An 18,985-nucleotide genomic window follows, 5' to 3' on the forward strand; every position below is an offset into this window, starting at 1 on the left:
TTGGAAGCAGCGATCCTAAAAGTCAATATCGATTGTTCAACTAGCTTTGCAATATGACTTAGGAGAAAAGCCAAACCAAAAACTTAATTCACAGACACAATATTTTGGGGTGTTGCCCCTCATCAATCCTCTTCCTCTCCGAAGAGACAATTTGCATATTTAATTTCCCAGAGGATCATGCATGGCTTTTAGGTCTCCACACTCTGACATGCCAGGCTTCACATGTCACTTTCCACAAAGAGAAACGTTACCCCTTAGACCCCAGTGGGAATCCAGCAAGGAGAGTTTCATATGTATCAATAAAATGTAACTTTAAATATTATTAAAACACCTGAGAAATAGGAGCCAATTGACAACCACAATAGTAAAGTGCATGTGCTCAAAAACCAGCGCTCAAGATAAAAAAAAAAAAAAATGGTTTAATTCAACCGCTTGCACCTTCATATGGGATCACACCTTCAGATGGGTCCCACTATGTCTTTTTGGTGGGTCATACTTTGAACAGTCTCAAACTTGGGGACTGCCGTTGTTAGGATGGAAGCAATGCAGGGGCACGATAAGGCGTATAGGATTTACACTTTACTCTTTATCGCCCATTTTATATTGAATTGCGTCTGGCTCCTAATCATCTGGTCCTCTGCTTCCTAGAAATGAACTGCAAGTGGTGAGAGGAAACAATTTTTTTTATCTTGAGCACTTGTTTTTGAGCACATGCTCTTTACTATTGTGATTGTCAATTTTCTCCTATTTCTCAGGTGTTTTAATTGAATATTATTAAAAGTTAATTTTATTAATACATATGATATGCTCCTTGCTGGATTCCCTATTATACTAACCGTACCTTTCACCCTTAGACCCCAGTTCAGAGCCTCTAACCTAGCCAAGTCAGATCTCATACTTTGCACTGATGAGGGGCAATACCCTCGAAATACCGTAACTCCAAATTAAGATTCTAGTTTGGCTTTTATCCTAAGTCATATTGCAAGGCTCGTTGAAGGTTCGATATTGACTTTTAGGACTGCTGCTTCCAATAGGTGGCGATAGAGTCCAAGTCCTCTTCTTCTCTGAAGAGGCAATTTGCATATTTAATTTCCCAGAGGAGCATGTATGGCTTTTTAGTCTCCTCACTCTTAACGTGCCAGGCCTGACAGGTCACTCTGCACAAGGAGAAACGTTATCCCTTAGACATAAATCTTGATGGGCAAACTTCCTATAATTACTGCTGCCATACATACATAGATAATTTGATAGCAAAATACGTATGAGATAGATTAATTAGAATAGAGATACATGGATAGATGAGATCTGTGATCTATGGGACATTCTTGATACATTTCCTTTCCATTCCAGGTGAACGGACACAGCTTTGTACATATGGAGCACGAGATGGCCGTCTCGCTCCTGAAGAACTTTCCAACCACAGTGGACCTTGTAATTCAACGTGAGCTTACTGTCTAAATATTTTTATAATTGGTAATGAATATCAGACAGATCTCCTTCTTCTAAGACATTTTTTTTTTTTTTTTGTTTTTTTGCCAATTGCTGGATCAATGGCAAAAGTTCAGTGCCAAATGTAAGGATAAATGTTGCCTATTGACTGACACGTGATGAGGCGAAACGCGTAGGAAACCTAATGTGGATTCTGATATTATATTGTATTTGTTTTACCATTAGCCTGAGGCTGAGCATTTGGTGCAATTTTATAAAACCAATAATGTTTCTTTCCCAAAGCGGATTTTACCGTATCGAGAGCGTGGAAGCACACGAGCTGCTCTTCTGGTTCCTGAAAAAAAAAAAAACCCGCCATGAAGCACTGCCTCAACATTGTATATGCCTTTTATACAGAACATAAAAAAATGACCTAGAAGGAAACGCAAGTCATATTTTGACTTCTATACGAAAAAAAAAAGAAAAAAAAAAAAGATTACAAAACAGAAGAATATTTTCTTAACTTACGAAGAAATTGATAAGAAAGTATTTATTAAAGATGTAGATGTTACGCTGAATTAATATTTCCCTTTTTTTTATACATATAAATATATATATATATATATATATATATATATAATAAAACAATAGATATACGTATGCCTTATGGAAACCACTTTAAATGTTTAGATTTAATTGAGTTTAATTAGTTTGACTTCATTAAGACATGGAGGAGAGCTCGTTAGGTCATCATCTCACATGTACAGGGTGGTGATATGGAAATAGGTCCTAGATCTTGGGGGGGGGGCTTAGAGGGTCGGCAAAAAATGGACAGTCCTCAAAAAAAACAAAAAAAAACGTTTGGTTGATAATTAATATGTCTGCCCATGACCTACACTCATCTGGGTCCTGATAAGGCTAATGTTATGCTCAGGATTCTCGGAAAGCTGGCTACTAAATAAAGTGGACTGATCAACCGGGCATTAAGGCATGGCCAGAAGGGCAATAGGTTGTCTTATTTCAATAACCTCACGTCCATATGCCCTACTGTGACATACTGGAGAGCCACTAACAGGCAGGGCATTCATGTATTAAAGGGAGAGCCGTTCATTTAAATGACCACTTGCAATACTGCATTTCTCCTGTAGTGGCCGCTGCTGGGGAAACGAGCAGCTAGCAGCAACTTCCTCTCCTCGATCAGCAGACGATCACTGCTGCTACATGGTTAATGGGTTGTACAAAGTGTGGACCGCTACGGCCATGGCAGTTACAGTATGTCATGGCTTCAGTGGTTAGTAAGTGACCAATGACCTCTAATGCCCGTGTGTGCCAAAATGACTCTCAATCCACCCATAGTACCAACCGTTGTGGCGGACATATTGGCTATCACCAATTGTACTAATAAGAAGCTAAATTTAATTTAAAAAAAATAAAACCCTAATCAAAATAATCGAAAACATATTTTTTTATTTTATTTCAAAATTGAATTAAAAATAAATAAATAAATGCCCAAAAAAAGGCAAAAGTATTCCAGGAGTGATACCTGTATTAATCCTGGAGTGATACCTGTATTAATCCTGGAGTTATACCTGTATTATTCCAGGAGTGATACCTGTATTATTCCAGGAGTGATACCTGTATTATTCCAGGAGTGATACCTGTATTATTCCAGGAGTGATACCTGTATTATTCCAGGAGTGATACCTGTATTATTCCAGGAGTGATACCTGTATTATTCCAGGAGTGATACCTGTATTATTCCAGGAGTGATACCTGTATTATTCCAGGAGTGATACCTGTATTATTCCAGGGGTGATACCTGTATTATTCCAGGAGTGATACCTGTATTATTCCAGGGGTGATACCTGTATTATTCCAGGAGTGATACCTGTATTATTCCAGGAGTGATACCTGTATTATTCCAGGAGTGATACCTGTATTATTCCAGGGGTGATACCTGTATTATTCCAGGGGTGATACCTGTATTATTCCAGGGGTGATACCTGTATTATTCCAGGGGTGATACCTGTATTATTCCAGGAGTGATACCTGTATTATTCCAGGAGTGATACCTGTATTATTCCAGGAGTGATACCTGTATTATTCCAGGAGTGATACCTGTATTATTCCAGGAGTGATACCTGTATTATTCCAGGGGTGATACCTGTATTATTCCAGGAGTGATACCTGTATTATTCCAGGGGTGATACCTGTATTATTCCAGGAGTGATACCTGTATTATTCCAGGGGTGATACCTGTATTATTCCAGGGGTGATACCTGTATTATTCCAGGGGTGATACCTGTAGTATTCCAGGAGTGATACCTGTATTATTCCAGGAGTGATACCTGTATTATTCCAGGAGTGATACCTGTAGTATTCCAGGAGTGATACCTGTAGTATTCCAGGAGTGATACCTGTAGTATTCCAGGAGTGATACCTGTATTATTCCAGGAGTGATACCTGTATTATTCCAGGGGTGATACCTGTATTATTCCAGGGGTGATACCTGTATTATTCCAGGAGTGATACCTGTATTATTCCAGGAGTGATACCTGTATTATTCCAGGGGTGATACCTGTATTATTCCAGGGGTGATACCTGTATTATTCCAGGAGTGATACCTGTATTATTCCAGGAGTAATATCTGTATTATTCCAGGGATGATACCTGTATTATTCCAGGGGTGATACCTGTATTATTCCAGGAGTGATACCTGTATTATTCCAGGAGTGATACCTGTATTATTCCAGGGGTGATACCTGTATTATTCCAGGAGTGATACCTGTATTATTCCAGGAGTGATACCTGTATTATTCCAGGAGTGATACCTGTATTATTCCAGGGGTGATACCTGTATTATTCCAGGGGTGATACCTGTATTATTCCAGGAGTGATACCTGTATTATTCCAGGGGTGATACCTGTATTATTCCAGGGGTGATACCTGTATTATTCCAGGAGTGATACCTGTATTATTCCAGGAGTGATACCTGTATTATTCCAGGAGTGATACCTGTATTATTCCAGGAGTGATACCTGTATTATTCCAGGAGTGATACCTGTATTATTCCAGGAGTGATACCTGTATTATTCCAGGAGTGATACTTTAACTGGTTAACCAATAAAGGTATATAGAAGTTTTCTGGTTAGCTTCTGTCTTTTCTTTGGCATAAATGCATTTACATAGATTTTTCTGGCTAACACGGTACCACAATATAATTTTTTTTTTTTTATTGTCCATCGTAATAATGGTCTATTTTAAATTAAAAAAAGGCCCATTAAAGGGTAGGTACACCGTTATACAATGTCACATGGCAGAAGACGTTGGTGGGGAACACCAGAAAGAAGGGGCTACGGCACAGAAGTGTACACCCTTTATCATTTTTTTTTTTACTTTTCCAATACAAAAAAAAAAATCATTTTACGGTCAAAAAAAATGCATCAGTCATTGGTATCGGTACCAGACATCAAGGCCTGAAGACGCAATTAATCAGCTGACCGCCAGCATCGGAGCCGTCGTCCTCTACATCAGTCCCAAGAATTCTACAAGGTTCAGATTTCTTTCCCGCCGGTGTACGGACTCTGATTCCTCTTCTCTCCCCAACGTTCCTATGAACTTCAATGAATGTTAAGACTCAATAATTATTATTTTTTTTTTCTGGGTGAAATTGAGCTCATTAATGTTTATAAAATCTTTGTATATTTTTTATGTTGTGGCAAGATGGAGCACCGAGGACTGTTAGCTATTCGACGGCATGTGATCTGTTTGACCCTTTTGGCTTTGTTTATTACTAGGATATTTTTCCATGCTTTGAAGCGCTTCTGTGGAAGATTTTGAATAAAATTGATTCAGATCTTTAGTAACAATGTAACAGCCAGAAAGTTGTAGGCTGCTTGTTTTTTTTTTCCCTTCTTTTTCCTTATGTCTATGTTTGGTCTTTTTTTTTTTTAACATAGGGTGAACATTTTGTGAATATATTGTATCTATATAAAGCCCAAAGTGCGCTCCTGCGAGCTACATCTGCAGGGTTTAGTGAACGAGTCAACGATTGTTCTCGCAATTTGCTCTACAACAGACACAGAACTTTTTTTTATATTCCTAGAATATTTTTAGGATAGGCCATTAATATTTGATCACGGGGATCAGACTTCAAGTGGAGATAACACTTTATAATTCAGGGGATTATATGAAATTAGAAAAAAAAAAGTTTTAGTAGGATATAGATAAAGATGGAGAGAGAAAGGGAGATCAAATCTAAAAGCTAAAGGACAATCAGTCAGCCCTCAGCGCGGCGTAGTCAAGACTCTTCAGATACTCTGTAACATTTGTTATTTTCTCATCGGTGAATTCTTCCAGTTCTGTGAGATTCCTGGGGCGTCTTGCATCCTCTGCTATTTTGAGGTCTAGCCACAGATTTTCAATGATGTTCAGATCAGGGGACTGTGAGGGCCATTGTAAAACCTTCAGCTTGCTCCTTTTGAGGTAGTCTATTGTGGATTGTGACGTGTGTTTAGGATCATTATCTATTTGTAGAAGCCATCCTCTTTTCAACTTCAACTTTTTTTTACAGATGGTGTTATGTTTGCATCAAGAATCTGTTGAAATTTCATTGAATGCATTCTTCCTTCTACCTGTGAAATGTTCCCCGTGCCATTGGCTGCAACACAACCCCAAAGCATGATTGATCCGACCCCATGCTTAATGGTTGCAAGGATGTTTTTTTCCTGAAATTCTGTGCCATTTTTTTCTCTACACATACATCTGATCATTGTGGCCAAAGAGTTCTATTTTAACCTCAATGATCCAAAAGGACTTGTTTCTAAAATGCATCAGGCTTGTTTAGATGTTCTTTTGCATCCTCTAGCAATCCTACGAGCAGCTCTCACTGAAATTTTGCTTGGTCTTCCAGACCTTATCTTGACCACCACTATTCCTGGTAACTGCTATTTCTTAATTACATTTCTAACTGAGGAAAGGGCAACTTGAAAACACTTTGCTATCTTCTTATAACCTTCTCCTGCTTTGTGGGCTTCCACCATCTTTATTTTCAGAGTGCTAGGCAGCTGCTTAGAAGAACCCATGGCTTCTGTTTTTGGCGCAAGGTTAGAGGAGGCTGGGTTTTTATAAAGCTGGGAAATTTGCATCACCTGGTCTTTCCTAACTATGATAGTGAACAAGCGATAACCCTAACAGGCTAACTAGAGTCTGAAACCTTGGTCAAAATTATTGGAGCACACAAATCTCCAAGGGAACCCAAACTTTTGCATCGGCCCATTTTCTGTATTTTGATTATTAAAATGAAAAAAAATGACAATATATTTTTTGCCTAAAATAATAAAGGAAATGTGTCATCTTTAACTTTACGCCTTTTAGAGATCATTTCATCTTCAACTTGCTTAACTGTTCACAATAACAGTAATTATGATCAGGGGTGCCCAAACTTTTACATGCCACTGTACTATAATACTGCCTCTTAGTACAAGAATATAACTATTATAATACTGCCCCCTATGTACAAGAATATAACTACTATAATACTGCCCCTATGTACAAGAATATAACTACTATAATACTGCCCCTATGTACAAGAATATAACTACTATAATACTGCTCCTATGTACAAGAATATAACTACTATAATACTGCTCCTATGTACAAGAATATAACTACTATAATACTGCCCCTTTGTACAAGAATATAACTACTATAATACTGCCCCTATGTACAAGAATATAACTACTATAATACTGCTCCTATGTACAAGAATATAACTACTATAATACTGCCCCCTATGTACAAGAATATAACTACTATAATACTGCTCCTATGTACAAGAATATAACTACTATAATACTGCTCCTATGTACAAGAATATAACTACTATAATACTGCCCCTTTGTACAAGAATATAACTACTATAATACTGCCCCTATGTACAAGAATATAACTACTATAATACTGCTCCTATGTACAAGAATATAACTACTATAATACTGCACCTATGTACAAGACTATAACTACTATAATACTGCCCCTGTGTACAAGAATATAACTACTATAATACTGCCCCTATGTACAAGAATATAACTACTATAATACTGCTCCTATGTACAAGAATATAACTACTATAATACTGCTCCTATATACAAGAATATAACTACTATAATACTGCCCCTTTGTACAAGAATATAACTACTATAATACTGCCCCTGTGTACAAGAATATAACTAATATAATACTGCCCCTATGTACAAGAATATAACTACTATAATACTGCACCTATGTACAAGAATATAACTACTATAATACTGCCGCTATGTACAAGAATATAACTACTATAATACTGCTCCTATGTACAAGAATATAACTACTATAATACTGCTCCTATGTACAAGAATATAACCACTATAATACTGCTCCTATGTACAAGAATATAACTACTATAATACTGCCCCTTCGTACAAGAATATAACTACTATAATACTGTCCCCTATGTACAAGAATATAACTGCTATAATACTGCCCCTATGTACAAGAATAAAATTACTAAAATACTGCTCCTATGTACAAGAATATAACTACTATAATACTGCTCCTATGTACAAGAATATAACCAATATAATACTGCTCCTATGTACAAGAATATAACTACTATAATACTGCCCCTTCGTACAAGAATATAACTACTATAATAATGCCCCCTATGTACAAGAATATAAGTTCTATAATAATGCCCCCTATGTACAAGAATATAACTACTATAATACTGCTCCCTATGTACAAGAATATAACTACTATAATACTGCCCCTATATACAAGAATATAACTACTATAATACTGCCCCCTATGTACAAGAATATAACTGCTATAATACTGCCCCTATGTACAAGAATAAAATTACTATAATACTGCTCCTATGTACAAGAATATAACAACTAGAATAATGCCCCTTATATACAAGAATATAACTACTATAATAATGCCCCTTATGTACAAGAATATAACTACTATAATACTGCCCCTATGTACAAGAATATAACTACTATAATACTGCTCCTATGTACAAGAATATAACTACTATAATACTGCTCCCTATGTACAAGAATATAACTACTATAATACTGCCCCTATGTACAAGAATATAACTACTATAATACTGCCCTCTATGTACAAGAATATAACTGCTATAATACTGCTTCTATATACAATATAACTACTATAATTCTGCTCTCATGTACAAGAATATCACTAGTATAATACTGCTCCTATGTACAAGAATATAGCTACTATAATAATGCCACCTATGTACAAGAATATAACTACTACAATACTGCTCCCTTTGTACAAGAATATAACTACTATAATACTGCTCCCTATGTACAAGAGTATAACTACTATAATACTGCTCTTATGTACAAGAATATAACTACTGTAATACTGCTCTTATGTACAAGAATATAACTACTATAATACTGCCCCTTTGTACAAGAATATAACTACTATAATACTGCCCCTGTGTAAAGAATATAACTACTATAATACTGCCCCCTATGTACAAGAGTATAACTACTATAATACTGCTCTTATGTACAAGAATATAACTACTATAATACTGCTCTTATGTACAAGAATATAACTACTATAATACTGCCCCTTTGTACAAGAATATAACTACTATAATACTGCCCCTGTGTACAAGAATATAACTACTATAATACTGCCCCTTTGTACAAGAATATAACTACAATAATACTGCCCCTGTGTACAAGAATATAACTACTATAATACTGCCCCTATGTACAAGAATATAGCTACTATAATACTGCACCTATGTACAAGAATATAACTACTATAATACTGCCACTGTGTACAAGAATATAACTACTATAATACTGCTCCTATGCACAAGAATATAACTACTATAATACTGCCCCTTTGTACAAGAATATAACTACTATAATACTGCTCCTATGTACAAGAATATAACTACTACAATACTGCCCCTATGTACAAGAATATAACTACTATAATACTGCCCCCTATGTACAAGAATATAACAGCTATAATACTGCCCCTATGTACAAGAATAAAATTACTATAATACTGCTCCTATGTACAAAATTATAACTACTATAATAATGCCCCCTATGTACAAGAATATAACTACTATAATAATGCCCCCTATGTACAAGAATATAACTACTATAATACTGCTCCCTATGTACAAGAATATAACTACTATAATACTGCCCCTATGTACAAGAATATAACTACTATAATACTGCCCCTTTGTACAAGAATATAACTACAATAATACTGCCCCTGTGTACAAGAATATAACTACTATAATACTGCCCCTATGTACAAGAATATAGCTACTATAATACTGCACCTATGTACAAGAATATAACTACTATAATACTGCCACTGTGTACAAGAATATAACTACTATAATACTGCTCCTATGCACAAGAATATAACTACTATAATACTGCCCCTTTGTACAAGAATATAACTACTATAATACTGCTCCTATGTACAAGAATATAACTACTACAATACTGCCCCTATGTACAAGAATATAACTACTATAATACTGCCCCCTATGTACAAGAATATAACAGCTATAATACTGCCCCTATGTACAAGAATAAAATTACTATAATACTGCTCCTATGTACAAAATTATAACTACTATAATAATGCCCCCTATGTACAAGAATATAACTACTATAATAATGCCCCCTATGTACAAGAATATAACTACTATAATACTGCTCCCTATGTACAAGAATATAACTACTATAATACTGCCCCTATGTACAAGAATATAACTACTATAATACTGCCCCCTATGTACAAGAATATAACTGCTATAATACTGCCCCTATGTACAAGAATAAAATTACTATAATACTGCTCCTATGTACAAGAATATAACTACTATAATAATGCCCCTTATGTACAAGAATATAACTACTATAATAATGCCCCTATGTACAAGAATATAACTACTATAATACTGCTCTCTATGTACAAGAATATAACTGCTATAATACTGCCCCTATGTACAAGAATAAAATTACTATAATGCTGCCCTCTATGTACAAGAATATGACTACTATAATACTGCCCCTATGTACAAGAATATAACTACTATAATACTGCTCCTATGTACAAGAATATCACTGCTATAATACTGCCCCTATGTACAAGAATATAACTACTATAATACTGCCCCTATGTACAAGAATATAACTACTATAATACTGCCACCTATGTACAAAAATATAACTACTATAATACTACCCCTATGTACAAGAATATAACTACTATAATACTGCCCTCTATGTACAAGAATAGAACTGCTATAATACTGCCCCTATGTACAAGAATAAAATAACTATAATGCTGCTCTCTATGTACAAGAATATAACTACTATAATACTGCCCCTATGTACAAGAATATAACTACTATAATACTGCCCCTATGTACAAGAATATAACTACTATAATACTGCTGCCTATGTACAAGAATATAACTACTATAATACTGCTCCTATGTACAAGAATATAACTACTATAATACTGCCCCTATGTACAAGAATATAACTACTATAATACTGCCCCTATGTACAAGAATATAACTACTATAACACTGCTCCTATGTTCAAGAATATAACTACTATAATACTGCTCCTATGTACAAGAATATAACTACTATAATACTGCCCCCTATGTACAAGAATATAACTACTATAATACTGCCCCTATGTACAAGAATATAACTACTATAATACTGCTCCTATGTACAAGAATATAACTACTATAATACTGCCCCCTATGTACAAGAATATAACTACTATAATACTGCCCCTATGTACAAGAATATAACTACTATAATACTGCTCCTATGTACAAGAATATAACTACTATAACACTGCTCTTATGTACAAGAATATAACTACTATAATACTGCCCCCTATGTACAAGAATACAACTACTATAATACTGCCCCTGAGTACAAGAATATCACTACTATAATACTGCCCCTATGTACAAGAATATAACTACTATAATACTGCCCTCTATGTACAAGAATATAACTGCTATAATACTGCTTCTATATACAATATAACTACTATAATTCTGCTCTCATGTACAAGAATATCACTAGTATAATACTGCTCCTATGTACAAGAATATAGCTACTATAATAATGCCACCTATGTACAAGAATATAACTACTACAATACTGCTCCCTTTGTACAAGAATATAACTACTATAATACTGCTCCCTATGTACAAGAGTATAACTACTATAATACTGCTCTTATGTACAAGAATATAACTACTGTAATACTGCTCTTATGTACAAGAATATAACTACTATAATACTGCCCCTTTGTACAAGAATATAACTACTATAATACTGCCCCTGTGTACAAGAATATAAGTACTATAATACTGCCCCCTATGTACAAGAGTATAACTACTATAATACTGCTCTTATGTACAAGAATATAACTACTATAATACTGCTCTTATGTACAAGAATATAACTACTATAATACTGCCCCTTTGTACAAGAATATAACTACTATAATACTGCCCCTGTGTACAAGAATATAACTACTATAATACTGCCCCTTTGTACAAGAATATAACTACAATAATACTGCCCCTGTGTACAAGAATATAACTACTATAATACTGCCCCTATGTACAAGAATATAACTACTATAATACTGCTCCTATGTACAAGAATATAACTACTATAATACTGCCCCCTATGTACAAGAATATAACTACTATAATACTGCCCCTATGTACAAGAATATAACTACTATAATACTGCTCCTATGTACAAGAATATAACTACTATAACACTGCTCTTATGTACAAGAATATAACTACTATAATACTGCCCCCTATGTACAAGAATACAACTACTATAATACTGCCCCTGAGTACAAGAATATCACTACTATAATACTGCCCCTATGTACAAGAATATAACTACTATAATACTGCCCTCTATGTACAAGAATATAACTGCTATAATACTGCTTCTATATACAATATAACTACTATAATTCTGCTCTCATGTACAAGAATATCACTAGTATAATACTGCTCCTATGTACAAGAATATAGCTACTATAATAATGCCACCTATGTACAAGAATATAACTACTACAATACTGCTCCCTTTGTACAAGAATATAACTACTATAATACTGCTCCCTATGTACAAGAGTATAACTACTATAATACTGCTCTTATGTACAAGAATATAACTACTGTAATACTGCTCTTATGTACAAGAATATAACTACTATAATACTGCCCCTTTGTACAAGAATATAACTACTATAATACTGCCCCTGTGTACAAGAATATAAGTACTATAATACTGCCCCCTATGTACAAGAGTATAACTACTATAATACTGCTCTTATGTACAAGAATATAACTACTATAATACTGCTCTTATGTACAAGAATATAACTACTATAATACTGCCCCTTTGTACAAGAATATAACTACTATAATACTGCCCCTGTGTACAAGAATATAACTACTATAATACTGCCCCTTTGTACAAGAATATAACTACAATAATACTGCCCCTGTGTACAAGAATATAACTACTATAATACTGCCCCTATGTACAAGAATATAGCTACTATAATACTGCACCTATGTACAAGAATATAACTACTATAATACTGCCACTGTGTACAAGAATATAACTACTATAATACTGCTCCTATGCACAAGAATATAACTACTATAATACTGCCCCTTTGTACAAGAATATAACTACTATAATACTGCTCCTATGTACAAGAATATAACTACTACAATACTGCCCCTATGTACAAGAATATAACTACTATAATACTGCCCCCTATGTACAAGAATATAACTGCTATAATACTGCCCCTATGTACAAGAATAAAATTACTATAATACTGCTCCTATGTACAAAATTATAACTACTATAATAATGCCCCCTATGTACAAGAATATAACTACTATAATAATGCCCCCTATGTACAAGAATATAACTACTATAATACTGCTCCCTATGTACAAGAATATAACTACTATAATACTGTCCCTATGTACAAGAATATAACTACTATAATACTGCCCCCTATGTACAAGAATATAACTGCTATAATACTGCCCCTATGTACAAGAATAAAGTTACTATAATACTGCTCCTATGTACAAGAATATAACTACTATAATAATGCCCCTTATGTACAAGAATATAACTACTATAATAATGCCCCTATGTACAAGAATATAACTACTATAATACTGCTCTCTATGTACAAGAATATAACTGCTATAATACTGCCCCTATGTACAAGAATAAAATTACTATAATGCTGCCCTCTATGTACAAGAATATGACTACTATAATACTGCCCCTATGTACAAGAATATAACTACTATAATACTGCTCCTATGTACAAGAATATCACTGCTATAATACTGCCCCTATGTACAAGAATATAACTACTATAATACTGCCCCTATGTACAAGAATATAACTACTATAATACTGCCACCTATGTACAAAAATATAACTACTATAATACTACCCCTATGTACAAGAATATAACTACTATAATACTGCCCTCTATGTACAAGAATAGAACTGCTATAATACTGCCCCTATGTACAAGAATAAAATTACTATAATGCTGCCCTCTATGTACAAGAATATAACTACTATAATACTGCCCCTATGTACAAGAATATAACTACTATAATACTGCTCCCTATGTACAAGAATATAACTACTATAATACTGCTCCTATGTACAAGAATATAACTACTATAATACTGCCCCTATGTACAAGAATATAACTACTATAATACTGCTCCCTATGTACAAGAATATAACTACTATAATACTGCCCCTATGTACAAGAATATAACTACTATAACACTGCTCCTATGTTCAAGAATATAACTACTATAATACTGCTCCTATGTACAAGAATATAACTACTATAATACTGCCCCCTATGTACAAGAATATAACTACTATAATACTGCCCCTATGTACAAGAATATAACTACTATAATACTGCTCCTATGTACAAGAATATAACTACTATAATACTGCTCTTATGTACAAGAATATAACTACTATAATACTGCCCCCTATGTACAAGAATACAACTACTATAATACTGCCCCTGAGTACAAGAATATCACTACTATAATACTGCCCCTATGTACAAGAATATAACTACTATAATACTGCCCTCTATGTACAAGAATATAACTGCTATAATACTGCGTCTATATACAATATAACTACTATAATTCTGCTCTCATGTACAAGAATATCACTAGTATAATACTGCTCCTATGTACAAGAATATAGCTACTATAATAATGCCACCTATGTACAAGAATATAACTACTACAATACTGCTCCCTTTGTACAAGAATATAACTACTATAATACTGCTCCCTATGTACAAGAATATAACTACTATAATACTGCTCCCTATGTACAAGAGTATAACTACTATAATACTGCTCTTATGTACAAGAATATAACTACTGTAATACTGCTCTTATGTACAAGAATATAACTACTATAATACTGCCCCTTTGTACAAGAATATAACTACTATAATACTGCCCCTGTGTACAAGAATATAACTACTATAATACTGCCCCCTATGTACAAGAGTATAACTACTATAATACTGCTCTTATGTACAAGAATATAACTACTATAATACTGCTCTTATGTACAAGAATATAACTACTATAATACTGCCCCTTTGTACAAGAATATAACTACTATAATACTGCCCCTGTGTACAAGAATATAACTACTATAATACTGCCCCTTTGTACAAGAATATAACTACTATAATACTGCCCCTGTGTACAAGAATATAACTACTATAATACTGCCCCTATGTACAAGAATATAGCTACTATAATACTGCACCTATGTACAAGAATATAACTACTATAATACTGCCACTGTGTACAAGAATATAACTACTATAATACTGCTCCTATGCACAAGAATATAACTACTATAATACTGCCCCTTTGTACAAGAATATAACTACTATAATACTGCTCCTATGTACAAGAATATAACTACTACAATACTGCCCCTATGTACAAGAATATAACTACTATAATACTGCCCCCTATGTACAAGAATATAACTGCTATAATACTGCCCCTATGTACAAGAATAAAATTACTATAATACTGCTCCTATGTACAAAATTATAACTACTATAATAATGCCCCCTATGTACAAGAATATAACTACTATAATAATGCCCCCTATGTACAAGAATATAACTACTATAATACTGCTCCCTATGTACAAGAATATAACTACTATAATACTGCCCCTATGTACAAGAATATAACTACTATAATACTGCCCCCTATGTACAAGAATATAACTGCTATAATACTGCCCCTATGTACAAGAATAAAATTACTATAATACTGCTCCTATGTACAAGAATATAACTACTATAATAATGCCCCTTATGTGCAAGAATATAATTACTATAATAATGCCCCTATGTACAAGAATATAACTACTATAATACTGCTCTCTATGTACAAGAATATAACTGCTATAATACTGCCCCTATGTACAAGAATAAAATTACTATAATGCTGCCCTCTATGTACAAGAATATGACTACTATAATACTGCCCCTATGTACAAGAATATAACTACTATAATACTGCTCCTATGTACAAGAATATCACTGCTATAATACTGCCCCTATGTACAAGAATATAACTACTATAATACTGCCCCTATGTACAAGAATATAACTACTATAATACTGCCACCTATGTACAAAAATATAACTACTATAATACTACCCCTATGTACAAGAATATAACTACTATAATACTGCCCTCTATGTACAAGAATAGAACTGCTATAATACTGCCCCCTATGTACAAGAATATAACTACTATAATACTGCCCCTATGTACAAAAATATAACTACTATAATACTACCCCTATGTACAAGAATATAACTACTATAATACTGCTCCCTATGTACAAGAATAGAACTGCTATAATACTGCCCCTATGTACAAGAATATAACTACTATAATACTGCCCCTATGTACAAAAATATAACTACTATAATACTACCCCTATGTACAAGAATATAACTACTATAATACTGCTCCCTATGTACAAGAATAGAACTGCTATAATACTGCCCCTATGTACAAGAATAAAATTACTATAATGCTGCCCTCTATGTACAAGAATATAACTACTATAATACTGCCCCTATGTACAAGAATATAACTACTATAATACTGCCCCTATGTACAAAAATATAACTACTATAATACTGCTCCCTATGTACAAGAATATAACAACTATAATACTGCTCCTATGTACAAGAATATAACTACTATAATACTGCCCCTATGTACAAGAATATAACTACTATAATACTGCTCCTATGTACAAGAATATAACTACTACAATACTGCCCCCTATGTACAAGAATATAACTACTATAATACTGCCCCTATGTACAAGAATATAACTACTATAATACTGCTCCTATGTACAAGAATATAACTACTATAATACTGCTCTTATGTACAAGAATATAACTACTATAATACTGCCCCCTATGTACAAGAATACAACTACTATAATACTGCCCCTGAGTACAAGAATATCACTACTATAATACTGCCCCTATGTACAGGAATATAACTACTATAATATTGCCCCCTATGTACATGAATATAACTACTATAATTCTGCCCCTATGTACAAGAATATAACTACTATAATACTTCTCCTATGTACAAGAATATAACTACTATAATACTGCTCCCTATGTACAAGAATAGAACTGCTATAATACTGCCCCTATGTACAAGAATATAACTACTATAATACTGCCCCTATGTACAAAAATATAACTACTATAATACTACCCCTATGTACAAGAATATAACTACTATAATACTGCTCCCTATGTACAAGAATAGAACTGCTATAATACTGCCCCTATGTACAAGAATAAAATTACTATAATGCTGCCCTCTATGTACAAGAATATAACTACTATAATACTGCCCCTATGTACAAGAATATAACTACTATAATACTGCCCCTATGTACAAAAATATAACTACTATAATACTGCTCCCTATGTACAAGAATATAACAACTATAATACTGCTCCTATGTACAAGAATATAACTACTATAATACTGCCCCTATGTACAAGAATATAACTACTATAATACTGCTCCTATGTACAAGAATATAACTACTACAATACTGCCCCCTATGTACAAGAATATAACTACTATAATACTGCCCCTATGTACAAGAATATAACTACTATAATACTGCTCCTATGTACAAGAATATAACTACTATAATACTGCTCTTATGTACAAGAATATAACTACTATAATACTGCCCCCTATGTACAAGAATACAACTACTATAATACTGCCCCTGAGTACAAGAATATCACTACTATAATACTGCCCCTATGTACAGGAATATAACTACTATAATATTGCCCCCTATGTACATGAATATAACTACTATAATTCTGCCCCTATGTACAAGAATATAACTACTATAACACTTCTCCTATGTACAAGAATATAACTACTATAATACTGCCTCCTATGTACAAGAATTTAACTACTATAATACTGCCCCTATGTACAAGAATATAACTACTATAATACTGCTCCTATGTACAAGAATATAACTACTATAATACTGCCCCTGTGTACAAGAATATAACTACTATAATACTGCCTCCTATGTACAAGAATATAACTACTATAATACTGCCCCTATGTACAAGAATATAACTACTATAATACTACCCCCTATGTACAAGAATATAACTACTATAATACTGCTCTTATGTACAAGAATATAACTACTATAATACTGCCCCCTATGTACAAGAATACAACTACTATAATACTGCCCCTGAGTACAAGAATATCACTACTATAATACTGCCCCTGAGTACAAGAATATCACTACTATAATACTGCCCCTATGTACAGGAATATAACTACTATAATATTGCCCCCTATGTACATGAATATAACTACTATAATACTGCTCCTATGTACAAGAATATAACTACTATAATACTGCCCCTATGTACAAGAATATAACTACTATAATACTGCTCCTATGTACAAGAATATAACTACTATAATACTGCCTCCTATGTACAAGAATTTAACTACTATAATACTGCCCCTGTGTACAAGAATATAACTACTATAATACTGCTCCTATGTACAAGAATATAACTACTATAATACTGCCTCCTATGTACAAGAATTTAACTACTATAATACTGACCCTATGTAGAAGAATATAACTACTATAATACTGCTCCTATGTACAAGAATATAACTACTATAATACTGCCCCTATGTACAAGAATATAACTACTATAATACTGCCCCTATGTACAAGAATATAACTACTATA

At 33.6% G+C, this 18,985-nt stretch overlaps 1 protein-coding gene across 8 annotated transcripts in view; it reads left to right on the forward strand.

The window, feature by feature from the left end:
• Positions 1 to 2,063, forward strand: part of LRRC7 (leucine rich repeat containing 7) — a 447,011-nt gene extending 444,948 nt beyond the window's left edge. For all 8 annotated transcript variants that reach the window (XM_073643876.1, XM_073643877.1, XM_073643878.1 and 5 more), the window contains one exon: positions 1,351 to 2,063. In XM_073643876.1, the coding sequence (XP_073499977.1) occupies positions 1,351 to 1,458 (108 nt within the window). In that variant the 3' untranslated portion in view covers positions 1,459 to 2,063. The remainder of the gene's footprint in view (positions 1 to 1,350) is intronic.
• Positions 2,064 to 18,985: the final 16,922 nt, after the last annotated feature.

Source organism: Phyllobates terribilis, unplaced genomic scaffold, assembly GCF_046119375.1.
Source record: "Phyllobates terribilis strain yellow unplaced genomic scaffold, ASM4611937v1 Scaffold_8__6_contigs__length_399053987, whole genome shotgun sequence".
NCBI lineage: Eukaryota > Metazoa > Chordata > Amphibia > Anura > Dendrobatidae > Phyllobates > Phyllobates terribilis.